Raw genomic sequence first — 27,524 nt, 5'->3', positions numbered from 1 at the left:
GCCTATTGGTCCCGGTTGGTGGCACCAACCGGGACCAAAGGCCCTCCTGCCTGGGCTCCCCGCACCGGCCATGTGGACGGCCTTTAGTCCCGGTTCGTGTAAGAACCGGGACTAAAGGGCTAGGGCATTAGTAAGCCCTTTAGTCCCGGTTCCAGAACCGGGACTAAAGGCCCTTATGAACCGGGTTAAAAGTCCCTTTTCCTACTAGTGTGTAAACTATGAAGGCTACAATCTTCCTTAAAAAAAAGAAGAAGGCTACAATCTTGGAAAATGCACCTTGACCTTTTCTTTTACGGGTAAATGCACCTTGACCTTGGTGGGTATGTTTGACTTTGGATATAAACCACATGAGAGATGACCCTGTAAACATACCCCGCAAGAAAGAAAAAAAGCCTGCAAACATCTCATTAAATCAATAAAACTCGTGGAGTTCTCCCTAAAAACAAACCCACCCCTTCTTGTTGTCGGTGGAGGTGGAAGGAAAACGCACGAGGAACCCTAGCCGGCCTCCTGACGAAGAAACTCCCAGATCGACCACCAAGGTACGCTCACCAAAATCTACGAAATCTTCACAGACCGTGCTGGGGAGCCGCGGCCTGCTGTCCGTCCTGCGGTGGTGAATTGTGATGGACCTGTCATCCTAATCCCTAACCAATCGTTGGCAGGCTGGCGACGATGTTGGCGGTTCGGTGCGCCGCAAGGAGGCTCGGTGGCTCCCAGCTGCAGCGAACGCAGGCGGCGGCCGCGCAGGAGGGACGCCGGCTTGTGCCAAGCGGCTTCATGCGCTCCCGCCAGCTCGCCACCAAGGTATCTCACGACATCAAGGAGTAGCCTGCGATAATCGAATTACGTGCAATCAAAACAGCAATATGCACTCGTCTCTTGTATTTTCTATATTAGAAACAAGAGCATACGTACTGGCTTATCATGGTCATACTCGTCTCTTGTACATCCACATGGACTGCATGCAAATCATATCGTTAAGCAACTTGTTTCCCTGGGTGATCTGAGCATGTATTTTCGCCCATCCCCTTTAGCAAACCATTAATTGCATCACATAAAGGTGTACTCCCTTCGTCTCAAAATAAGTGTCTTAACTTTATACTAACTTTAGTACGGAGGAAGTATGTTGATGCGGTTTTGATATCTTGAACTGCCTCATTCTCCGCTTGATGCACTTTCTATCTAGTATGATTCTGTGACTTCATTTATTCATAATACAGTAAGTATGATTCTTTGACTAGTTGCTGCACATGCAAACCTCACTTAATTGACAGCAGATGATCGAGCCACTCTTCTTCTTAATTAATTACCAATTGCAATCAGCGCTTACTTAGTGATTAATGGTGCAAAGCAAGTACAGTGACCATTACTTGTGTGTATCAATCCAGCCTGCTTGCGAGACCTGGATGCAAAAGAAGATGCAGAAGCTGAGATCTATGTGGGCCCAGTACAAGGCGGACATAGAGAGAAGGATGAGGGAACCTCCAGAAAAGGATGAGTTTAAGTTGTACGTACAATGCCAGACGAACAAACAAGATGCAGGCATCCTTAATTTCCTGTTTGTTTGTTTGTTCGATATACATATAATCTCATTTGACCTACATCTTTCCCCCTGCAGGCTTGTCGAGTCCTACGCACGTACGATTGATGGTGTGATCCATGGAACTGCCAAGATGGCACTTCTCATCCTTGTTCCAGTTGGAATTTATGCTAGCTACACCAAGGAGGGGGTAGAAGCACAGGCTGTTACCAAGGGAGACCAGTGAAGACAAAGATCGAAAGATGAGAGAATCAAAGATGGCCCCTCAACTTGTTTTCAGTTAAATTATGATGACCTGCAGTTTGGCTGGCGAGCACTATGCTATAGTTGTGATATTGTGTAACATGGTACAATCTATTCGACATGAAACTTGTAGGTTGATGCGAACAAACATTGCATAGCCTGTATGATCACTGGAATGCATTGTTTTTTTTTGTGCGTGTATGAATCACAATCATGCATTGTTGGTTTTACTGACTGCCGTCTAGTTGTTTCCTCGGCTCGAAGTGATTCCATTCAATTTACAAGGTTTACTCCTTAGTACTAGCATAGTTTCGTACTTGTTTCTCTAGCATAGTAAACCGCAGCATTTTGCTCCATAAAGTTGTCTCGGATGGGTTTAGATATAGAGATGAATACACGCATGGGTGCTCTCAGATTGGTTCAGATATAGGGATGAATACATTGCATGGGTGCACGAATCTCTAACAAGATGGGATGGGTCAGCCAGAGAATCGTTTCTTTCCTTGTATGTGGATTTTTGTTTTGTATAAGTTGATGACATGGTGCCAGCAAACTATAGTTTATTTGAATATGCTTTTCATCTTAGCTGTTACGTTTTAATGCCCCGTCGCGGAACGTATGCACGTCGTCCTGCCGCTGCTGCTCCTCGCTGTTGAACAAGCGCATGTTCCTGCCTCTCGTCTCCGCTGCCGGCATGGTTGCCCATGGCCATGCCGTGCTCGACTAGTAGCAATGATAAAATCGGCAGACACGTTGCATCTCCGGTGCCAACGCGGCCGCTCTCAGTGATGGCATCTCGGACTAGTAAACTTTTGTATGGAACGCGAGCGTGAGCCGACCTTGGCCTTGCCTGCAAGCATGAATGCCATGTCGTGTTGCCGGACAAGATGGTGCTCTAGGCAAGGTCCAGCTCCGTCACGTCCACGGTGTGGAGCGATGTGGTTAAAAGCACCGGCGGAGCTACGCAAGGCCAGATGGGCTGTAGCCTGCCCAGAACTGAAGAAGAAAAATCGTTTTATAGGAAGCCTAGCCCACAACAATGCATTGATTTTCAGTTTGATAGCAAAGTTTGCAGTCTCTGGCCCGCCCAACCTTTCTATGGTAGCTGGTTAAAAAGGTAAACATCTTCCCCTTCAACCCAATTGCATAGAGGCGATGTCGATGATCCTGGTCAATGCACGCAGCTCCTGGAATCACACAAGCCCAAGCGACTTCGTCAAAATGTGGGTGTTCTGCTTGCTTGTCCTGACAATCTCCATGACCACAGTACCTTTCTCAACACATTCTCTGATGAAGTGATTGTGGAGATTGATATGTTTGTTGCAATCATGAAGAATAAGTCTCTTACCGAGAAAAAATGCACTCGTTGTCTTGTAGAGCAATGACTGGCCTCCTGGTTCAGAACTCCCCCAAGGAGGCGCAAGAGCCAGATGCCCTAGCATACAGCGGTGGTGGCGACAATGTACTCCATTGCTCAAAACGAAGTGACAACCAGTTTCTGCTTTTGGGACTTCCAGATGATGGGGATATTGCCAAGGAAGAAGACGAACCCTGAGGTTCTCTTCCTTGTGTCAAGGTTGCCAGCGTGGTCCGAGTCACTGTAGCTGATGAGCTGCTTGTTGTCGCTGCACCAATAAATGCACACATGCGTGCGTGTGCCTAAGATGTAGTGCAATAGGTGCTTCGTACTAATGGCAGATGATCTTTCATCGACACTACCATGATCCTATTAAGGAAGCCAACATCATAGGTGATGCCTGGCCTCATGCGTACGAGGTAAAGAAGACTCTGAATGACGATGCAGTAGATCCTTGCACCCATCGGAGCCACGGAGCTGCACTTGCTCAGCTTGCAACATGCCTCCATCGACGTGTGCACGACCTTGCACTCACCCATATACCAGCCCTCTCCACGAACTTACCTACGTATGCCGCCTGCATCACCACGATTTGGCACCATCCCTGGCTCACCTCGAGGTCCAGGTAGTATCGAAGGGTCCTGAGATCACTCATGCTGAATAGACATTGCATATCCCCTTTGAAGTGGCTCACCTCGTCTTTTCTTGCAATGTTGACGATGAGGTCATCGACATGTACTTCGACGATGAGCATATCGGCGCTTGTTCCTGCGTGTACCCCCATTTCTCAAAGAAGTTGCGAGTGAGGTCGAGGGAGGCAAGGTTGGCATACAGCTTGGAGTTCCTGACACATCGGGATTTTCACAGGCCATAGAGTGCCATGTGTAGACTGCACACCTCATGCTTGCAATCATCCATGCAGAATCCCAGCGGTTGCAAGGCATAAGACCTCGTCAAGATCATTTTTGCGAAAGGCTGACTTGACATCCATATGATGCACCTCCCGGTCCTGGGGTGCAACCAGAATGAGTAGGAGCCGCACACACTGAAGCCTTGCCACCAGAGTTAAGACTTCCTCAAAATCCACGTCGGGACGCTACACATTTACATTCATCATGAGACATGCCTTGTGCTTCACTATGATATTGTGATCATCCTTCTTCGACTTGAACACACAATTTGTACCTATCGATCATTGTCCACTCGGTAGCTTGTGGCCGCACTCTACCTCTGCCTCGACCGGGGCAGAATGACGCATTTAAAAGTGCCTGGTCCTTTCTGTCTTTTTCTCTTGTGCTATGAGATCGATTATCCTCACTAATAGCATCATTTGTATCAAGGTGAGCACTTATGCAACAGGGAAACTATGAGTTTGTTTGCATTGATGTTTGTAAACCCAACTCTAATTGAGGGTTGACATATTTGTGAAATTTTACAGCTATCTCTTCTCAACTCTCTATGTTTATCTCCAAGCACTTCTCTGATTCTAGCACTCCTTACGGTTGCTAGTTCAGCCCTTTGTATGGTTGGTCCGGCTCTCCTGACAATAGGGACAACCACCTCTTTGACACCCCCAACATCGAATAAGTAGGTTGTCACTATTGCGTCCAACATCTTCATCTCCTTCTAGCTCAATCGATTTTATGGTATTGTCCTCATCTCCAACTTCCTCCCAGCCATCTCTTCATACCCCTCTCGGACGATGTTGATGTTTACTCGCCATTTGAGAAGGGACTGATCGCTTCCCTTCTTCCTTGTCTTTCCTCTATGGCTGACACCGAGATGTGATCTATAGCTGATGTCACCATGTCTATTGTCCTCAACCCTCTTGAATGTGATGAGACACATTGTTCTTTCTATAACAAAACCATTTCGAACATAAGTATCCATGACAATTCGTTTAGGAAATTGCATATCACGGTTAGTGGGGGTAGTTGTTTTCCACAATGGTTCCCCCAACAAGTGCTAGGTTGTCAACTGGCTAGTCATAGACAGTGAATTTAAATCATTACGACATCTTTTATGGTAATTGTTGAGCTGACCATCTTGCCCCACGGATGAAGAATATACCATATTTCATCTTTGCTACACAAGAAGTATGGGCACACCACCCACCATTTGATCCGTGACCAATGCGTGCAAGGTGCCACAATCGGGTATATGTGGTTTCCTTCTCTAACTGCGTGAAGTCTACAATATGTATTGCAGTCACCTACAACACTAGCAAATATCAAAATAAACGGTGTTCACGGGATTGAGCTTATTTCCATAGTAATTTGTAGATGTGTGTCGAGGTTGTTATGGTTTGTTCCAGCATGTATCTTTTCCGTTTCTTTGTGGAACCCTTTTGATCCACCTTGAACTCACCCCTATCCCCCTTTGTCCTCCTTAACCTTTTTTATAACTAGAGGACATCCCGCACTTTGTTGCGGGAGTTGATTGATGAAATTTTTGGTCCATAACATGAGAAATGAAAATTAAAAATACATATGACTGATTATATTTGTCCACCGACTGCCGCCGTTCTTGCTTGCTAGCCATCAGCCTGAGCTAGGACACCTAACAAGGACAATGGGCACGGTGATAGTAATTTCCATGCTTTGCTAGTCTTGTAGGAATTTCATCTTCTTCATGCTTTGGGACACGCGCGGACGGGCGGGACGCGCACCCTTGTCCCTCCCCCACCCCTCCCCGGCCCACCCGTCGGGGAGACAATCAATTTTTCTCTTTCCCTGCCCTCCATCCGCCCTCCACCCCTCGCCATCGCTGCCGTGACCCCTCCGTACTCCCATTTGCCCGGCCGCGTCGCCTTCCTGCAAGGCCATCCGAACCACGACAAGGGATATTACCTAGTAGATGGTATCTATCATCAGTTGTCAATTTTTGTGAAGACCATACCCAATCCGCTAGGAGGGAAGACACAGAGATTTGCCCAAATGCAGGAGAGTGCTAGGAAGGATGTGGAGCGTGCTTTTGGTGTGCTTGAATCTCGATGGCGCATCGTTCAAAACTCTGCATTGACATGTAGCACTCAGAAGCTTTGGGAGGTGATGACTGCTTGTGTGATCATGTAAAACATGATAATGAAGGATGAGCGTGGTGATAGTATCTACGACCAAGTGTTTGATTTTCAGCGTGAAAATGTTGAGCCTGAATACCAACCTCCTGCAACCATTGAGCCGTTTGTTCAATTTCGTCGTGAAATGCGTGATTGACAGACTCATATACAGCTTCAGGATACCTTGACTGAGCACATATAAACTCACATTGGCAACTAGTAGATCTATTGGTTTAATTTTTTCCATGCAAAACAATTTTAATTGGGTTGTAAGACTACTTGATATTGCTTTTATTTCGATTGGGTTGTAAAACTAATTGAAATGTGGAACTATTTTATTATGAACTATTTGCTATGCTTGATTTTATTTCAAAGAATGCATAGGGCCTCCACCGGATGAGATGCAGACGAAATGCGGCCACGCATCTAGAAATCCGGCTAGGCGGATGCTGCGCCATTGCCATCCCCAAATGGATAATATCCAGATAAAACGGACGTCCGTTTAAAATCGTGCGTTGGAGTTGCCGTCGCTCGTGTTATCAACCGCTTTTCCTATTTCACTCCACCGCCGATTGCAGCAGGAGATTCCGGAGGAGAGGAGTCTGGCCTCCTCCCAATGCCAGCCCGCCGGCAGCCGCCGCCGCCCTGTAGCCTCCCTCCTCCTCCGCAACCGCAAAGGCCCAGCGCTGCGCTCCCCTGCTGCAGTCTGGGCGACGGTAGACGGCTCCGAGGCTAGGAAGCGGGCGTCAGCGGTGTAGGCACTGCGTCTGCACTTCCATATCGAGGTTGCATGAACGTCTCTGACTAAGGGCTGTGTCGTGGCTTTTTCTCACCTGTCGTCGTTCTCCTTTTTCTCCACATTTCTTCTTCCTGCTCGGCGCGCTTAACCTGCATAAGCGCGCATGTTGGGCGACGAGGGTGCCCTGGCCGAGACGGTGGAGGAGGCACGGGGCCAAAGGTCCGGTGACAATCATGTTGGTGGAATCGACTTCACGGCCTGCGATGAGGCGGCCGTCAGTGCTACGGTCGAGAGTTGGTGTGGCACTGCTTCTGGGGAGGCAGCCTAAGACTCCCTGGTCAATTACTTCTTTCTACGAGGGTTATGCATATAATACTGCCTCCATTGTGCTAGTGCTATCCGTACAGAGAAATGTGCATAAATCATGCATGTCAAGACTGGAATGCCAGTGTTGTTTTGCTGCACAGAAGAGGAGATGATCCTACAGAGAATTGTCGCATTTTTCTAATATTTATTTTGTTTTGTAATCGCCATTGATAACACATGGGCGAACTATTTAGATAAATGTGTACGTCATTTTCGCACACAGGGCAACTTCCTATTTTTGTATTTGTATAATGTGATTGTTCAATTGGCAATGTCATATATCACCTACCGGTTGTAATGCATGTTTTTGCCATGTGAAAACAACCCAGCAAATACTCAAGTTACCTCATAGCATGAAAAAGAAATTTCCTAGGAAATTGTTCAATTTTTTTGCCATGGCAAATTCCTTTCCAATGTCAAATGCTCAAGTTAGCTGTTAATGTTAGCACAACAAATATTTTCTCCATGGCAGGTTGTTCAAAAAAATTACATGGCAAATTCTTGGTTTTGGCATGGTAAAACCAAACCATGTACTCAAGGTGTCCATGGTAAGTTATTAAAAAAAATCCATGACAAATTTATGATGTATTGTTTTTACATTGGGTGGCACCAGTTGACTTTAGGATCCCATGAAGTTTTTTATTACTTCTTGTGCTCTAATACATAGATAATTAGATCTCATGGCATTTTCATTTTCACGGATAGGAAAAATTGGTCGACCATGACATTTTTTTAACTTAGCATATCATTTTTTTTTTGCAAAATCTATGAATTTTGGCCACACTACTATTTTTTACAACGTGTACTTAATTGACAAGATTTTTTGAACAAACAATATAGGGGGAAATGAATTTTGTACTAAATAAAAAGCATGTCAATTTTATTACCTAGATGATGGTACCTTTGTTTTCAATGCCTTCACATTTTATTTTAATTTCCAGCATGGCAAAATTTGTATGTGCGCTTTTTATTACCTCGGCATATACAAATTCTGAACATGGGAATATATTATATGTTTAAGGGAATTTTAAAATCTAGATCATGGTAATTTTATTTTCAATTGCCATGGAAATTTAAAAATAATTTTCTTCTATGATGGCAATTTTCATGGATGTGATTTTTATGTTATCACAAAGAAAATATCAAATACAGCTATTTTATTATTAAGAGCATGACTATTTTATTTTTCAATGTCAAGGTAATTTTTGTATTTTCCGATCATTACAATTATAATTTTATTTTTTTGTAACAATTTTATATATTTTTGGGTCATTTATCATTGAAATAATCCAAAAAAATGCTGGCATAATATTTTTGCCATGTAGGTATTTCTATTTTTAATTCTGTAGTTGAGCAATGGTACTTTCCTGCAGGAATTCCTTTTTCATAGTTTATCATGGGGAAATGATTAGCATCAGCCGGCCGATCACGCGTAGCGTTCCGCCACTCGTGCAGCAGCCAAATCCAAGTTTCATCAGACGGTGCACAACGTACATCTTAGTGCAAAACTCCTATTCGTGACACCACATGACTTAGTCCGCGCGCGACGCGTGCCTCTGCCACCTTAACAATTTTTCTGCAACACTATCTGTGTTGCAGAAGTCCTTTCGCAACAACACCTATGTTTCAAAAAATTTAGGACGAAAAAAATATTCCGCAACATCATCTGTGTTGCAGATGTCGTTCCGCAACAACACCAATGTTGCAAAAAAAAATTTTGAGATGAAAAAAATATATTTCTGTAACAGAATCTCTATTGTGAATGTTTCTGCAATATATCGTCTGTTGCAAAGAAGGATTCTGCAACAATGCATTTGTTGCAATGGTGAGGAAAAAGCCATGCCGCTGGATAACACCGGATCAAACGACTGTCGAGGCGGCAGATCTTTTAAAAAGATCTGCCGGCCGACGCGTAGCGTCCCCCTTTATCATGCCAATTTCTTGTAGGCATTTTTTTTTGGGGGTCACCAAGTGTTGCTACACGGGGCCAAAAAAAGAGCCCACGCTAGCCTGGTGCGATCTCGATCCGGATGCGTCTTAGCCCGTACGAAACCAATTCTCTTCTTCTTTCGATTCGGAAATAAAAACAAAGAAAAAAAAAGATTTCTCCCAACAGAAGAAAGAACGAGGAGGCGGAAGGAAGGCGGAAGGAAGGAAGGAACGCCCAAATCGATCGGCAAGGTAAGCTCACCGGCTGCATCTTGATCGATGATTTCTGTGTGTGTAGGTTGGTTTGGGAGCCGCGGCCGGCCGGCCGGCCGGCCGGCGGTGGTGATTCGTGGCAGACTTGTCATCCTAATCCCTAACCAATTATTTCGCAGGCCGGCGACGATGGCGGCAGTTCGGTGCGCGGCGAGGAGGCTCAGTGCGTCCCTGCTCCAACGAACGCAGGCGGCGGTCGCGGAGGAGGGACGCCGGCACCTGCCAAGCAGGTTCACTGGCTCCCGCCAGCTCTCCAGCGAGGTATCTTAACCAAAATTGACATTTTTTTCTCATGGTTTATGTATATCACGACATCAAGGATCGACCTAGCCAGCAATAATCGAAACAGCAGCATGCATGTTCCTCTTGTATTAACCAAAATTTGTCGAATCCTTTGCAATCGAAACAGCAGCGTGCATGTGTTTCTTGTACTAGCTAGAAACAGGAGCAAAACTACTTAGTTTTTAGTTAGCAGCTTCATATATGCTACTTGTTTGACCTGTAATTCCAATGCCGCTGGATGTGGAATCAAGGACGAGGAAACCAGCGCTGTTTGGAACAACCAATATCGGACGGGGGTTGGTGGGGCTGCACCTGCCGGAGGGTGGCACCGCCTTCGGTCCCATGAGCATTGGATCTGGCAAAAGGGGAGGCTGCATCTGCCGCCGGAGGGTGGCACCACCTTCAGACCCACGACCATTGGATACGGCAAAAGGGGAGGCTTTGAGGTGTACACGGTAGGGCCGGCGGAGAAGCAAAGACCACCGCGAGGGGGAGGTGACGGTGACCAGCAACGCCGGCAAGCTAGAACTAGAGGGACGTAAATCCGAGCTGTCGTGGCCATAGTCCCGAGCTGTCGTGGCCATAGTCCTCGGGACATCGGTGAACTAGACAAGCAGGAAAGGACGCAGCTACTCGTCGTCGATGTCGAAGCGGCCCGACAAAGGATGCTGGAAGCCCATGGACACCGGAGAACGCGGGTCAGAGGCCGCCGGGGCCAGAACGGCGCTAGCAAAGACCCGCCAGGAGGTGCCTCACGCCTGTCAATACCACTGTTACCTCGCCACCGCCGGGCAAAAGCTGTCACCGTGACTCGAGGGGGAGGAAGGGCCGCCAGAGGTGGTGGGGTCCCTGCGCGAGGCTAGGCCAGCAGCAGGCTTGGCCGCACCGGCGGGAGGGAGGAGGGCTGCACCAAGGCACATATACTCCCTCAAGCAAATTATTAATTGGAAAACATATACTCCCTCCCGATCAAAATAAGTGTTCTTATTTTGGACTGGAGGGAGTACTATATAATAATGGCTCCATTTGTTCTCTATATACAATATGATTCTGTGACTAGTTGCTACACATGGACGCTGCATCCTGTATATATGTGGAATCTCACTTAATTGACAGATTGAGACATTATTCTTCTTAATTATTTATCAATCACAATAACGATAAGCACATTGACTATTATTATTTGTTTATCAATATAGTGTGAGCGCGAGATTCAGGAGAAGAGAGTGGAGCTGCGTAACTTGGTTTCTAAAGCGATGCAGAAGAAAATGGAGCTAGAGGATGCATTAGCAAAGGCGGGGAAGAGTTCTAATGCTATTGATGAGCATGAAATGCATGTGCTCGAGTATCTTTCTCGACAGAAAATCTTTCCAGAACCACATGACACCCCCCTTGTTCCGGTACGTACAATATCAGAGGATGAAAGAGATGCATTCACATACATAACCACTTGATTTATTTCTTCGTTAATTTCCAGTTTGTTTGACAGGAGTTGATATATATATAATTTCTTTTGACCTGCAGGAGCTGTAAGAGGTTTGCTACGAGGGCTGGCAGTGTGCTGGATATAGTTGCCAAGACGACAGGCTCCGTCATGCTTGCTGCTTGTTTGTTCAGCATCATCACTGACAAGGACGTAAAAGCCCATACTGTTAACAAGGAAATCCAGTAGGGAACCAAAGATTGCCCCAGCTTGTTTTCAGTAAAATTATAGTAATGATGATCTGCAGTTGGGCTAGGTAGCTTTTGCACTATGCCATGGTTGTGATATTGTCTGACATAGTGTGTTATTGACTTATTGTTGTATCTCTGTATCTATCCGAGTAACTTGATACTGTGTGACATGGTATGCAAGAAAACCGTGGGATGGTCAGTTCTTTGTGCCTTTGGGTTGCGATGAACATTCCACCTGTCGTTGCCGCCAACATTAGTTCGCAACAACCAAACAAATATGACCTTGTAAAGAGGCCAGATACAGACCTAAAATAGACTAATCCGTAATCTTGCAACTGCAAAGGTTTTGCTATAATGAAAAAGGATATTGATTTTTTTGAAGAAGATAATATATTAACATCATGATGATACCAATTATACATGGCCTCTACACCAATAAGATGTCTAAAAGACATCCACGTCCCACACAGCTCGAAATGAAAACAAATTAGAAAGGAAGAAAAAAAAAAGGCCCCGCCACAGTGATCAACTGGTCTCAGCAGCAGCACACAAACAACCACCAAAGGCAACAACCGGAAAACATAAAAGGTCTCAAAAAATGAAATCCTCAAGTGCGGCCACCCCCACTTGTCACTACTGCTTCTGATTTGAAAGTTATCAACCACCTGGCTGAGTCCCTCGCCTCCAAGGCCCCATCCGCCTTTCTGATCTTTCGATCTCAGCCACCATGACTTTCTCCACAACTATCTACACCATGAAAATCGAGATACCGACATGTCACATGGTATCAACAAATAACAAATGAATAGCCACGCCCTCATGAAGCCGCGTAGGCTGATATGGACGCGCACGACCGGATTCGATCCGATCCAGATATCCTTGGGCAAGATTTTCGGCAGCAGATCCGGAACACGTCGACGTTGAGGAGGACCGATCATGCAGATCGTTTCCGATGCAAGAACAGCACTAGGACCGCCACCACACAGCTGCCTCCACCACGCAGACGCCATCGACGCCACGGCGGAGGACACCAGCCCGCGCTGCCCACAGCCAACGCTGCCGGCTGAAGAAGGATGCCAGATTGGGGGCAGATCCCGATATGCCGCCACCCTGTCGCCTGCACGAGCCACCACCTCGAAGCTCGCGGTGCGTCGCCGGTCCCGAGCGCCGCCCCTGCACCACCGCGACCCTCGCCATCGGGTTGTCCTGGACCAGCCGTTCCGCCCAGTGGCGGAGGCCCCGCGTGAGAATGCGAAACGTCGCGCCGCCACCGACGCCGGCCAGGCTTTGCCCGGCCGGGTCCATTTAGACAAACTCTAGCAGACCCCGCAAAACGCCTCGGCCCGCAAAATAACCGCCAAATTGCGGGTCGGGGTCAGAAAATCTGCACGACCAGACCCTGCATCCCGCCCCGGCCCGCAATTTTTTTTACGGGGCGCGGCAAATCTTCTCCCCCAACCTCTATCTTCACGGGCTGGGAGGCCGACGCGAGCTCAACCCCTATCCGGCGCGAGATTTGGCGGGAGGGACATTTCCGCGCGCCCTTTCCTGCTCCCCGCACCCTCCGCCACCATTGCCCCCCCCCTCCGCAAGCTCCGGCTGCTCCTCCCCGGCCGTCCCTCGCCGCCATGGATGATCCCATGCTGTCCCCCGTCTCCGTAGAGGTCGCACACGCCCCTTCCCCTCGGGCAGATCTCGTCGCCGGCCATGTTGGCCCCGCCGGCCTCGCCCAAGCACACGCCGCGCCTGCCCGCAAGCGGCAGGGCAACGTGGTTGTGCAGGGCGGGAATCCGGCTGCCCCCGCCGCGATGGCCCGCGCTCCAGGCGCCAATGCCGCAGTGCGATCCCGGCCGGCGGCGGAGAAGGCCGGCAAGGCCGCGGGCGCAAAGCGGAGGAAGGTTCCGGCTTCAAGGAAGTCATCTTCTTCAACCTCTCACTCCATCCCCCCGCAAGGAGGTGCTCCGGCGATGCCGTTCAACGGTGCCGCTCCCCCCGCGAGCGAGGTGTTCGACGAAATGGCCGGAAGGTATATCTCTTCGGTCTTCGGCGATTCTCTTTCATTTTTCGCCATTGTTCTCGATAGCTCGTGACTTGTTATCGTTCGCTATAGCGGTGGTTCGAACAATGCAACAACCGAGTTCGTGAACTTGTTGGACACGAACGCGGTTGACATTGATCAAGCCCCTTTCGAACCATTCGACTACAATGAAACGGAGGGCGGCGTGGACGATCATGGTTGTGCGGACGAGTTGGAGGAGATCGAAGCGGAAGCGTTTGAGCAATCACAAGCAAAAACTGGGAAAAGCCAAAGATCGAAGAACTACACGATCTTGGAAGATCAAGCTTTGATCAAAGCATGGAGTGCGGTGTCTCTTGATGCATGCACGGGTACTTCTCAAACCGCCAAGAGATATTGGCAAAGGATCGAAGATCAATACTTCCGCATTATGAAAAACTACCCCAATAGGACTCCACGCACATTTCGGTCGCTTCCAGGTCGTTGGGAGAACATCAAGCCTATGTGCAGCCGTTGGGCAGCTTGCTTGGAGCAAGTACGCAATGCACCTCCAAGTGGCACCGTGGAGTCCGACTATGTGAGTTTGCTTTGCCTTTGTTTAAGTTGTGCATCATCATAATGTATCATGAGAAATGATTGCATCACTTTGTTCACATTGTGTAGGACAAGATTGCTCAACATAGATACAAGGACATGGAAGCTTCGGAAGGCAGATTTTTCAAATTAGAGCATTGTTGGGAGTTGCTCCAAAAGTGCGAGAAGTGGAAGTTGATCGACAAAGAATCCCCACCAAAGAGAAGATCACTTACAAACATGGATGATGATGGCCCAAGAAATTTGCACAAGCCCGATGGCGACAAGAAGACTAAAGAGAAGATGAAGAAAGAGCAAGAAGCATCGAGCTTGAGGGAGAAGATTGATGCCATGGTGCAATCAAACGAGTTGATGTTGTTGAAGTCGTTGGAGATCAAGAAAGAGTTGGCCGAAAAGGAGGCAAAAGAGAAGCAAGAAAAATGGCAAATGCTCAAGGAAGAGGGGCTGCGCAAAGCTGCCATTGAGGAGAGAAAAGCACGCGCCTCTGAAAACAAATCGATGTCATTGTTGCTCGCCGAAGAGAACAAGATCATGTCAATGAACTGCAATGACATGGACGACGTCACCAAAATATGGCATGATATGGCAAGGAGAGAGATCTTGAAGAGGAGAATGGTCGCCTCGGCCGGTCCGTCTGCCAGTTCCGGTGATGTTCTCTCCGCTCCATATGGTGGCAATGTGGATGATTTCGGTGCGGGGGTTGGAACAAGCGACGGAGGTGGCTACGGTGGCGCCGATGAACTTCAAGATGGACTCCATGGCGCGGAGTGAAGATCGACCCCCAAGATGATGCCGGACATGGGCGCATACCTTTGCATGCCCTTTTTTGCGTAATGAACTTCGCTTTTATTTGCCCGCAAACTGTTTATGTCATTTGAATTTGAACTTGTCTGTGAAACCCTATGACAAATTTCAGATTTGCAATTTTTCTGTTTGCGGGTCGTTGCGCTGGTGCCCGAGCAAGACCCGCATAGCCGACCCGTAAAAAAGCATATTCCACGAATATACTTTTTTACGGGTCCGTTTGGAGGGTCTGCATCTGTGCCAGCCCGCGCCGGCCGCAAAAGCGGTTTTGCGCGAACTGCAAACGCGTTTTGCGGGTCGGCGTTTTGCGGGGTCTGCTAGAGTTGCTCTTAACAAGTTCATCAAATTTGAAAAATCATCGAAATTGAAAAAAGGATCATGGTTTGAAAAAAGTCTCAATTTTGATTAAAAAAAGTTCAAGCATTTTCAACAAAAAAATAAGAAGAAAGAAAACAAAAAGGAACAAGAAAAAAGGAAAATAAGAAGGAAGAAGGAAGAAAAAAATAGAAATGATGTTTTTTTAGGAAAGGCCATCATGGCTAGCTTTATTAATTCAAAGAACAATTACATCGTTCACAAGTTGGCCAACAATGAACACAGGAGGTTCATTTGTCCAACTATAATCACACTTATTACAATAACTAAACTTTGCTAGCTCATGAGCAACATAATTTACTTCACGAAAACAGTGTGTGAAGATGACCTTTCCTATTGACGTAGCTACGTCTATTCATTCTGCAAAAATTGCCGCTGCTAAGTCCCACCATTGATCTTGACCTTGGCAATAGTTTACCACATTTTGAGAGTCTGATTCAGCTTCAACTCTATTGAACCCCATAGAATTTGCCAGGATTAACCCATCCCTCATTGCCATAGCTTCCATAGTCATTGCATCTGCAGCATGGTGATAAAATCTGCATTTGGCTGCTATAAATACTCCTTTTTCATCGCGCAAGACAGCAGCCGTTGCCCCCATACCATCATCCTCGTGGTACGATGCATCTACATTTAACTTTACAAACTTCGGTTCTGGCCTTGTCCATTTATGTTCTCTCACTTCCCTCTTCTGGATTGACTTGAGATGATTCCCAACTATGGCTAGGATCGAGTTTGGCCATCTAAACTGAGGTGGGCAACCATCATGATGAGTATGTTGCCTCCGCAGCCACCATAAATACCAGCATCCCGCCGCGACAACTTCCTTACAATTCATACTTGGCATAAGAGGCAGGGGTTCATCCAAGTCTAGTAGAAGTGATTCCAGTATTACCGAACCAGAGAGATCCATTCTAGCTGCAGTTCCTATTCGGTCCAACAGGCCAAGACCTTGCCACAAACACTTCGCCAAGTCACATTGGAAGAGAAGATGACGCATATCTTCTGGACCTTTTCTACATACTGGGCATTCTCCACTAACTGGTATATGTTTGTTTGCCAGAATGGATTTTAAAGGAACTATACCTCGCAAAGCTCGCCAGCAGAAGATCTGTATCTTCCTAGGTACTTGTAATTTCCAAAGCTGATTCCAAATCGCCGTTTGCAAGGTACTACTGGACGTCAGATTCTCTCCTAGTTGACCTCTGAACTTATGTGACCATTGTACTTGGTATGCTGTCCTCACTGAAAAAATTCCATTTCTTGTGTGATGCCAAGCAATGAAGTCATCGAAAGCCTGAAAATTTAGTGGAATTTGCAGGATCCTCATTGTGTCCACTGGATTAAAAATATCTCTGATCAACTCATCATCCCACTGACCTGTAACTGGATCATTAAGTCTATTACCTTTGATATCACAGTGTGTCCTCGAGGGGTTATTACCTTCCTATCTGGGCTAGATGGAATCCATGGATCCTCCCAAATATTCACCTTTTCTCCTGAGCCAATTCTCCATATATACCCCCGCTTGAAAGTAGTCAGTCCAGCAACAATGCTTTGCCAAGTGAAGGAAGAGCCTCTCTTCGGCCCTGCTTGCAATAAATCTGTTGAGGGATAATATTTTGCCTTCAAAATTCTTGCACAAACTGACTCTGGATTTGTGATCAATCTCCAACATTGTTTAGCAAGTAAGGCCAGGTTAAAGGAATATAAATCTCTGAAACCCATTCCTCCATCATATTTTGGGATACATAATTTCCACCATGCAAACCAATGTAACTTTTTATCATCTTCTTCATCTCCCCACCAAAACTGAGCAATAACATCTGTAATATCTTTACATACACCTTTTGGTAGGCAAAAGACAGACATAGCAAAAACTGGTATGGCTTGAGCAACAGCTTTTAATAGAATTTCCTTTCCTCCTATAGATAATTGTTTCTCCATCCAACCTTTTAAGAGTTTTTGATTTTTTTCACAGAAGTGTTTCAAACAATCACTCCTATCAGCCCCAACTAGTGCAGGAAGGCCCAAATATTTGTCAGACAAGGCTTCTGTAGCAATGTGAAGTTCCTGACTAATCTCATATCTAGTTTGAGCATTTGTATTTGAACTGAAGAAAATACTAGATTTACCCAGGCTTACCATTTGACCTGAATTTTCACAGTAGGTATCCAACACCTGCCGTAAGGAAGTTGCATTCAACATATGTGCTCTCATGAGAATAAGAGAATCGTCGGCAAATAAAAGGTGCGAGACTGACGGTGCATTTCTGCACACTCTCAATCCATCGATGCCACCAACTTCTTCTTCAAACTGCAGCATGCTGGATAAGCCCTCTGCACAAATCAAGAACAAATAAGGAGATAAAGGGTCCCCCTGCCTTATACCTCTGGTAGGAATAAACATGTTTGTCTCTTGGGAGTTGTACCGAACTTTATATCTGACTGATCTCACACATGCCATTATCAGATTAATCCACTGATCATCAAAACCCATCTTATGCATCATATTTATCAGGAAAACCCATTCAACTCTATCATATGCTTTGTGCATGTCTAATTTGACAGCACATAACCCAGCCTGACTATTCTTGGTATTCTTGATCTTATGGATGCATTCATAAGCAACTAGAATGTTATCAGTGATCATTCTGCCTGGGACAAAAGCACTTTGGGTAGGTGAAATAGTATCAGGTAAGATGCTCTTTAACCGAACTGAAAGCATCTTAGAGATTATTTTGTACAAGACATTACATAAGCTTATGGGGCGGTACTGTGTAATCAGCTGTGGGTTCTCAGATTTTGGGATCAGCACAATTGATGTATCATTCCACTCCTCCGGAATCTGCTTTGAGTTTATAGCATGTAACACTGCAGCAGAAATTTCATCACCCAAGATGTGCCAATATCGTTTGAAAAATATTGCATGCAACCCATCAGGACCTGGGGCCTTAAGGTCTCCAATACTAAATACAGCCTTATGCATGTCCTCAACCGAGAAAGGAGCCAGGAGCATAGTATTCATCTGATTTGTCACTTTGGTTTGCACTTTCTGTAGCATCTCTGGATCGGTGTGCTGGACTTCAGACGTAAACAGGTTCGTGAAGTAACCTTGGATGTGAGGGTTTAGCTCGACAGTACCTTGCATAATATCACCATTATCATCCTTAAACTTTTTGATATAATTCTTTTTCCGTCGAGCCGAAGAAAAAGCCTGAAAAAAACCCGTATTTCGATCACCAAACTTGAGCCAGTCTACTCATGATCTTTGGAAGCTTTGGATTTCCTCCAGTTCCAGCAAGTATTCAACTAGTTCTGACAGCTCTTTCCTCTTTTGCTCATTTTCATCCGTCATAGGACCTACCATTGCCTCTTCTAGTTCACGCTGGGCCTTCTTTAGTCGCTTCTTTGGTTTTTTTAACACACGCTGATCCCAATCATGGAACACTGAATGCATTCGAGTAAGATTTTCGAAGACATTTGATACACTTGGATCAGCGCCAACTTTCTCCCATTCATTCTGTACCAGTTCGGAGAACTTCTCTTCTCTCAGCCATCTCGCCTCAAACCTCTTCGGACCCCCTTTGACACGATGCTATGTCCTGAAAATACTCAGTATCAACCCGGAGGGGTCTATGATCCGAGTGGTTAAAGTTGCAGTGTTCCAGACTTGCGTTTGGGAATAAAGCCGACCACTCAGCAGGAATCAATCCTCTGTCCAATCTTTCACGGATTCTACCTCTGCGCCAAGTAAACACATCCCCCACATATCCCATATCATTCAGATTACAATCCTCTGTAGCCTGCTGGAAAGCATTCATGTATTGTTGAGGGCGTGGGGTTCCCCCCTTCCTTTTCATGTAGGTATTGAATTTCATTTAAGTCCCCTATCAGCAACCAAGGCAATGTGTTATTCTGGTGGAGTTGTCTCATTCGATCCCATGTCAAATGTTTATTCTCCCACCGAAATTCTCCATACATACCAGTCAACCTCCAAACTGCCCCTCCATCAGTGGTGATCTGAACATCAATAAAGTTTGGGTCCAAACCAAGGCGTTGGACTGTTATTTCCTTCCTCCATAACAAAATCAATCCTCCACTTCTACCATTGCTAGAACAGACCAACTTTTCGTCCATCTTCAGACGACGTCTTAAGCATTCTGCCGGATAGCTATCGAGATGTGTCTCCGACAAAAACAACACATCGGGATTAGTGCTTCGTTGGACATCCAACAAAGCTCGAACTGCCGATTCATTCCCGAGTCCCCGACAGTTCCAAGATAAGAGTTTCATTGCTCCCGGCGATCACCCCCATGGGGCGTCGCCGATAGTAAATTACTTTCATAATCTGCATTACTGTCCACAACTTGTCCATCTCTTCCTCTCAACTTCTTTCTGTTTGCATTCTTCTACGGAGTGCTCGCCTGCTCATTATGCATGTCCCCCTGTTCCATCTGATCCCCCTCAAATAGGGTGACCTTTTCTGCCACAGACGCTAACTCCGGAGGTTTACCTGATTTCAGACCAGTGAAGGGAATGATGGGCAAGTTACTGGGGTCAGAAACTACCCCAGTCCCTGCCCCTGTTGATGTCACCAAGCTACTGTTATCGGCCATTCTCTTTCCAAGAATGTTCTCTGATGAACTGCCTCTTAACATATCCTGATCTTCCTGGCCCTCCTTTCCTTCTGCATTATGCGCTTCATGCTCCCCTTCTTTGGGAACATAATTATGTCTCCATGCAACATGATTAGTGCCTCCAGTCCTTGGATCGGATTCTTGGTTGTGTTGCATATGGTTTCCGCGTCCACGCACGCACCCTCTGCCAAACCCTCTGCCACGACCTGTAGAGTTCTCCTCTCCTTCTTTCTGCCTTTCTCCATTACCCCGGCCACCACGGCCTCCACCTCTACCTCTTCTTGTTGCGATCAAAAAGTTGCCCCATTCAAACTTTGTTTCATCGTGCTCTCCCGTTCCGCATTCTTCATGCCAATGCCCCAGCAATCCACAAGCATTACAAAAGGTCGGTAATTTCTCAAACTTCACTAAATATTTCTCAGTCTGTCCACCCCTCGTTATACCGACAACTCTGGTTAGTTTTTTGTTCACATTAATCTTAACTCGGGCCCTGATGAACTCTCCCATGAAGCCATTAGGGAGCGTTGCTTGCACCTCTTGGACCTCCCCAACTCGACTTGCAAGATTCTGTAGGGCACTTTTACTCTTTAGGACTCCATCAGGGAGCCTATGAATTTGGCACCAGGTTTCCAATTTATCCAGCTTTACCTTTTCAGGGTTTGAGAAGCCATCGTACTCGGCTAGGAGCAGAGCTATCCCATGGAAATCCCATGGCCCTTGATGCATGGCCTTGTTCCAATCCGCCAAACAGTTAAACTGAATTGAAAATAGGTTTGCATTAATCCTCCTCCACACCACATCCTGGGCGGGATTCCACGCCGCTTTCATGTCAGCGATCAGAGCGCTCTGGCCGAAAGTTTTCACCGTCAGGAGTCGCCCTAGGGCTAGCCACTTGGGATTTATTTCTTCCACATCTAGCTCCTCCTCCCAGATCAGATCGTCCGTCTCCTCATCATGCAGGTTCAGTCTCTCCAACAGCTTACTCGCCTCATCAAGATTTCGCTCTCCAACTCCACCGCCATCTCCAGTTGTCGCCATGGACCAAATCCCAAAGCCCTAGATCGCTCGCTGCCTAATCACCCCGCGAAGCCCTGGAGAACAAAAAGTCGCTCCGCGAGACTTGAGAGAGAGAGAGGCAAGAACGGGCTAGAGGACAGCGATTCCCCTGGCAAATTCAAGAGAGATTTGGGAACTCACGGCCCCGGCGGCGCCGGAGGACTATCGAATCCTAGGCGCGAGACCTGAGGGGAAAAAGATGAGGGGAAAAAAGATAAAGACCTGAGGGGAAATGATGTTACTAATTACAGCAGGTGAGTTGTCTAGATGGCTATCCTAGCTAACACTGAAGGAAGAGGTCGTCGGTTCGAAAATCACAGGCGTGCCCAGTCTTTTGCAGGATGAATAGAAAAAGATAACAGTTCATGAGCCGCCCGGTTGCAAAAACGCCTATAACGGGCGTTGAAGACGCCGCAAGTGGTATTTGCTGCAGAGTTTACGATAACATCCACTTCTTCCGTGATCTCTTTGGCTAACTCATGAGCAATGCCAATGTTGGCTTCCCTGAAATTACGAACGACTGAAATCTGCTTGCTTAATACAAAGTTGTGGCCTAATTTCCCCTTAAACGATGGGGTTTTAAGACCATATTTATAGGCAGCTGCTACAAATCAGCCGGATGATTTTCCTAGAAAATCATCCGCCTAATTAGCCGTCCGATATGGCACTGGTGGCCGTCGATCTCAGTAAGGCAGCCTGGCGTCTTCCCTCCTCTGAACCCATCCACCACGCGATTCAGTTCAACACCCCATGCCGGCGACGCTGCACTGAGCCACCCACAAGCGCAGCGCTGCAGCACCGGGGTCGCGGGAGTGGTGCATCGAAGCAGGGGGGAGGCGTCGACGAGCGCTCCATTGCAGCTCCGTAGCCGGCGACTTGCAGCTTCATTGCAGCTCTGCCACCTGCGCCGAGCTGCTCCACTGTAGCTCCGTCGCCGGTGTCGAGCGCTCCATTGAAGCTCCGCCGCCTGCGCCGAGCAGCTCCATTGCAGCTCCGCCGCCGGCGTCGAGCGCTTCATTGCAGCTCCGGCGAAACTTCATTGCAGCCCCGACGGAGTCCGTTTCGACACCATCGTAGCTCCAACGACAGCGCGCCGCTCCAATGCAGCCCCGGGCGGCGCTCCATGACAACACCGAGCGCGATGTCTCCGGCGAAGCTTCATTACAGCTCCGGCGACAGGAGTTTGTTCCAACCCCCATCGCAGCTCCAATGCAACCTCGACGGCGCGAAAAATAGCTCCAACGCAGCACCTCCCAGCTTGCGGCGTTGCAGCACCGGCGGCGAGCGGCGTCCGCCACCGGCCTTCCTGCTGCCTTGCAACAACGGCGGCGAGCAGCCCAACCTCCCTCCTGCGCGCTGCGTTGCAGCACCAGGGATGAGTAGCGCCCGCCTCCGGTCTTCCTATTGCGATGCAACACCGGCGGCGGCGCTACGCTTGTGGCCGGTGTGCCCACGGCGAGCAACACACTGCTCCTTCCCGCTCGCACCAATGGTGGTGCGCCCCCATGGTGAGGAGCACACAGCTCGTGGTCGCGTTTACCCCTCGCTTGCGGCAACAACCCCTATTTGGGCGGGGTGCAGCTGGTGGTGGTGGTCGTCGTCCATCCCAGCTGGTGGTGGTGCACGCGGGAGCTATATGTCGGTTTATTTATTGTTTTTATCGGTTTCCATTGTATTGCATATTATGCTCGCCTATTGTAGCTGCATATAAGTTTTATTTGTTGTTTTTATCAGTTTTCACTGTATTGCATTGGTTTTTTATTTCTGTTTTCTTCTTGAGTTTTCTTTGTTGCTTTCTTGGTTTCCTTTGCTTTATTTTTTCCAACACATGTCTATTTTTTCATACACCTTGCCTATATTCTGTATACATCATAATTATTCTATACACTTTAAACATATTAAATACATGATTAACATTTTTTACAATATATGTTTTGATGTCTACCTTTTCATACAAATTGAGAATTTTCCATCTACATCTAAAATATTTCTAAATACGTTTAACATTTTAAATACATGATTAACTTTTTTAAATACGTGTTTTGAAAATTTAAATACGTGTCAAAAAAATTAATAAATACACCTTGGATTATTTTATTAAACTATGAAAATATTAGTTTTACATTTGATAAATAATTTTCGCAAAATGTCACAAACGTTTTTGTTTGAAATGCGTGAACACTTTTTCCGAATTTTATAAATTTTTTTTTAAAATTACAAGAACATTTGTTTCACATTGTATAACATTTACAAAATTGTCAAGTCCATTTTTTTGAAACAGATGAACATTTTTTACACTGCATTTATATTTTGTAAATGTGTGATGAACACGTTAAATTAACCAATTTTTATAATATATGTATGTGGTATTCTTATAAATGTATATAAAAAAATCAAAAACATGTGCCCGGCCTTATAAATATATATATAATTCCAAAAAACATGTGGCCATATTTCAAAAAAGAAAAAAATTCCATGAATTAAAAAATTATAAATTGATTTTTGTGCAAATTCGAAAAAAATGATTTAGAAAAATCACAAATTTTAAAAGATCTCTTGGTTTTGAAAATTTTGTGAACTTGAAAATAGTTCATGAAATTAAAACAATAATTAAAATTCATGATTAATAAAAAAATCAACTTAAAAAAAGTTCATGAATTTGAAACTTTTTAGCATCTTTGGAAACAATCATGAATGTGAAACAGTTGATGAATTTGCAAAAAAAAATATGAGTTTAAAAATATTTTCACAAGCTTATAAAAATTTCAAAAATTTTAAAATAGTTCAATTTTTTATAAAAGTGAAACCGAAAGAAGAAGAAACAAAAAAAATCAATCAAAACTAAACAAAAGGAGTGAAAATCGGAAACAAACACTAAAATGGAAATATGAAGAAAAAAAAGGATGTGGAAGCTTCCTCAAACCGCATGGAAGCTTCTTTAACTGGAGAGCTACATGGGTCGGTCGTTAGAAAAGAAGCACTAGACACGGTATGTGCCACATACTTAGAGCTATAAGCGCAAATAGGAATTGGCGCGAAGGAGGTGGCTAGGGTATTGATATGTTCAACTTTTTGGACAACACAACGGTCGACATATTGGTCATGCTTGTATTGTTACTCCTCAAGTTTCACCATTCGGAGCTACTCCCTCCGTCCCAAAATATAAGAACGTTTTTAACACTAGCATAGTGTCAAAAACTTTAGCCACTACGGTGTATTGACAGAGGGAGTATCATGCAAGCTTACGGTGTGGTTTACCTAACTAACGTTTGGCCACTGCTCACCACTATATAAGCCTTGCTATACATCTTTAGACCATTTGATATGGTTGTGTTTGCTCTCCTTCCGTTTGGTTGTCATATCATTAGGTGCTACACTCTACGCTAAACTTTTGATGTGGAACTTTCGCTGATAAGCTGAGATTTTAGAAGAAACTGAAAGGACGTGCGAAAAAGGGTGCAGCTACAATGATTCATGGGTATGTGTAGCCTATGCATGAACGAAGGCTTACAAAAGGAAAAGAGTTGACATATTTATAAACATACTTATACATGTTCATGCATAGTGTATTTTTACGTGTATAACTGAGGGGAATTCTTGATTCGCAAAAGAAAAAAACTGAGAAGAGACCGGAATAGACAGCCATCTCGGGTGCCCTCGCGTCAATGCCAGCAAGAACCCCATCCTCCAAGAGGCCATTGCGGCATCGTCTGGCACCCTCGCCTCCTTTAGAGTCTCAAAATACCAGTGATACCAGAAGCTGTTGCGACGCACGCACGCCGCACGATTTCACGGCGCAGCGACAGTCCATGGCTCAGCAAAGTTCATGGGCAGCACCACAACAGAATATCTACTTGCCAATTACAGTACATGATGGGAATGAGATCAGCGATCTCCATGTTCCAACGGTATTGCTTGGGCCACCAGCAAAAAATATGTTCACTTTTACAGTACATATGTAACCCTCCTGGAGTCGAATGGCTCAACAGAGTCTCAGTTGGTACAATCGCAAAGTGCTTGCTAGCCTGAGCCAGGTTGGAGTTGGACCGACTGCCTGCCTTTCGCTGGTTACACATGTGGTGTTATCGACAACAAGAAGCTAGACAAATTAGCGACGTTCAGGTTCTAGACGACAAACCGCCACCGCATCTGCACACCTTCATCTCAAAGTTGTTGGAGATCTCCTTGAGCCATGAATACCGCGCGTCAACTCCACCTGATACCAAACGATGTTTTCGTCAGCAAGCGCAAGTAAGCATCTACGTGCTGTTCTTTAGTCTCAGGTTGATGTTATATTGGGTTTCGGGTTTACATCTTGTCAGAAAAATACCTCTCGGCATTTCGTTTATTGCCATCCATCACGCTTACAAACGATACTCTAAATGCTTTGTATCGCTTGATGCTACATTTTGAGATAATAAAAGCGTCCTTTATCGAAAAAATCACGCTTACAAACTGAGAGCAGATTGACGAAAACAGTCATCGGCAGCGTTCGCATTTGAGAATGGGGACTCGCTGTAGTACGTGCAGTCCGTTCCGTCGGCGCGGTTCTATGGGTGTGCCATCACGTCGAGCACGACACAAGCGGTCAGCGCCGTGGAACAGTGCAGGTTGCCTCAGTTTTCAGGGTACAGATCTATGGTCTCGGCTGAAGCATCTGTCTTTACTTTTGCCAAACGAGCCCCTGAAGCGGTTGGGACAAGAATCAGATCAGCAAATGAAGCAACAAGTGGAATGACAACCGACTTTGGCAAACAGAAGATACCAAACTGCACAGAGCACAGAAAGCGTTCAATATTAGCATATATCCTGAATTCCTGATAGGAGAGGCCTTGGCCTAGCAAAGCTCTTTCAAGTGAAAACAATCGATGCACAGGAAACGTGTGTAGTCGGCGAGCTTACCGAAAACTTGGAGCAGTCTAAAAATGCAGATACATCACCGCAGGAGGCCCTCTCGACTCGCTCTGCCTGAAGCACGGCATGCTGGGGTCTATGCCAACATCTTGCGGCTTCAAATCATCTGAAACCAAGAGCATTGTGATCAGACAAAATGCATCTCAGGGCATGGATTGACAGGCCAAAAATGACATGGCATTTGGATATAATAACATATACAAACGCAGGTGCATGATTCCAGAGATTTCTTGCAAAACACATGGCTCGATCAGGTTGAGAAAAATAATAGAAATGTTGCTACTATCACCAACTCACAAATATCACTTCATGATGCATCACAGATAGCCGAAAGGCCTGTACTCACAGATTGATTACCAGCAGCGAAGAATGGGAGCTAATGGTATGGACCAAGCAGCAGCAATGCTTGTGCAAAACTCCGCAAGCAGAGTGACACAAACTCATCATCAGACAATATGAATACTGTAAACTCCAAACTCACTCGCAAAATACCAGGTCTTTCGTTGTAGCCACCTTCTGGCAATTAAGCCATATTGTGTTCGAATTACAAAATATATAGGTCAAGTCAGGGGGCTGCAGTTACTGCAGATGGTGATGCAGCAGCTGGGAGTTGGAGTGACCCCTACTGGAGCCTCAAGACTTTGATCAAACATGGCAAAATTACAGTACCTTCAAACTAAATAGCTCCCATGGTTTCGCTTGTGTCAAGACTAGGGGTGTCTACGACAGATTAAATAAAGGGCTAAAGGCGGCGCAAATCAGGAACTCTTATCAAATTTCAATATACTTTATACTGTCTGAAGATGTACTGATGTCTTGTCTGAATTATACTGTATAACTTGTACTCTCATGCAATGGACACTGGTCTATTTGGAGCCTGGAAAGTTATGCAGTATATCTCCATAGAAATCAATTTCTTTTGTTTTACTCTCCTCACACAGAATAATATTCACATCTTCAGCTTCTAGCAACAGAATGCTAAAATTTGAAGATCTGCGAGTGACTCATAATAGTTGCCAAAGAAGAGACTGAGCTATTTTTACAATAAATATTCTCAATTCCTAGGTATCGAATGAGGTCATTTGATTCGGGTACACATAAACATCCAAGAAGGGGCATACCTGAGTTACTTAAGATTTGACAAAAACCTTTCCAAAGCTATCTGACAACTGAAACAAGAGAACAACAAAAGCCAAACAGCTTCAGAGCTTTACCTTGATAATTGGTTGGAAACAGTACAGCTATGGAACATAAAACAGAGAACGAGAATTCCAAACATCATTGGATTAGATTTTGTTTGATTGCCACTTTTGCATATCATAGTAAATTTGCAAATAATATATGAACGTTTCAGGGGGGCTCTTGCAAGATGCAGTGGTTTTTCCATGGTTTTTCTTAGTCATCGAGACAGGATTCAATGGTTAAATTTCTCTAGCTCACATTCTCCTCTTCTAAAGGTGGTTATTTTCTTGATACATTCCCGCATAGAAACATAAGCTAAGAACGGCATGACAGGATGGAGAAGTGAACAACAATGTACCATGGCAAATTGGCAATGAAAATTGAGCTCAGTAACAGCCTTTGGAGGTTGGTGGGTGTGCTTGTGCAAGTGGACAACTGTCGACTCTGAACATATCTTCAGGAAAGCTAGAGAAGCAAAC

The 27,524-nt window shown here is 45.7% G+C and overlaps 2 protein-coding genes across 2 annotated transcripts; both read left to right on the top strand.

Annotated features, from left to right (window-relative positions):
* The first annotated feature begins 412 nt into the window (after nt 1-412).
* Nucleotides 413-1,977, top strand: LOC123179234 (uncharacterized). The gene is made up of 4 exons (XM_044591538.1): nt 413-542; nt 666-807; nt 1,392-1,510; nt 1,622-1,977. The coding sequence occupies exons 2-4, from the start codon at nt 676-678 to the stop codon at nt 1,767-1,769; spliced, it is 399 nt and encodes a 132-aa protein (XP_044447473.1). The 5' UTR covers nt 413-542; nt 666-675; the 3' UTR covers nt 1,770-1,977.
* A 7,371-nt stretch (nt 1,978-9,348) lies between these two features.
* On the top strand, nt 9,349-11,603 carry LOC123179218 (uncharacterized). Its single transcript, XM_044591537.1, has 4 exons — nt 9,349-9,487; nt 9,628-9,769; nt 10,990-11,190; nt 11,315-11,603. Exons 2-4 carry the CDS (start codon nt 9,638-9,640, stop codon nt 11,321-11,323), a joined length of 342 nt encoding a protein of 113 aa, XP_044447472.1. The 5' UTR covers nt 9,349-9,487; nt 9,628-9,637; the 3' UTR covers nt 11,324-11,603.
* Nucleotides 11,604-27,524: the final 15,921 nt, after the last annotated feature.

The sequence above is a fragment of the Triticum aestivum genome, chromosome 1D (genome assembly GCF_018294505.1).
Source record: "Triticum aestivum cultivar Chinese Spring chromosome 1D, IWGSC CS RefSeq v2.1, whole genome shotgun sequence".
Classification (NCBI taxonomy): domain Eukaryota; kingdom Viridiplantae; phylum Streptophyta; class Magnoliopsida; order Poales; family Poaceae; genus Triticum; species Triticum aestivum.
This window is presented reverse-complemented; position numbering and strand designations above follow the sequence as displayed.

What these genes read in the sequence shown, in the direction of transcription:
- LOC123179218 (XM_044591537.1), top strand. Translation starts at nt 9,638, where the DNA reads ATGGCGGCAGTTCGGTGCGCGGCGAGGAGGCTCAGTGCGTCCCTGCTC. An exon ending in CCCGCCAGCTCTCCAGCGAG is followed by an intron (nt 9,770 to 10,989) that starts GTATCTTAACCA and finishes TTATCAATATAG; the next exon opens with TGTGAGCGCGAGATTCAGGA.
- LOC123179234 (XM_044591538.1), top strand. Translation starts at nt 676, where the DNA reads ATGTTGGCGGTTCGGTGCGCCGCAAGGAGGCTCGGTGGCTCCCAGCTG. An exon ending in CCCGCCAGCTCGCCACCAAG is followed by an intron (nt 808 to 1,391) that starts GTATCTCACGAC and finishes GTATCAATCCAG; the next exon opens with CCTGCTTGCGAGACCTGGAT. An exon ending in GAAAAGGATGAGTTTAAGTT is followed by an intron (nt 1,511 to 1,621) that starts GTACGTACAATG and finishes TTCCCCCTGCAG; the next exon opens with GCTTGTCGAGTCCTACGCAC.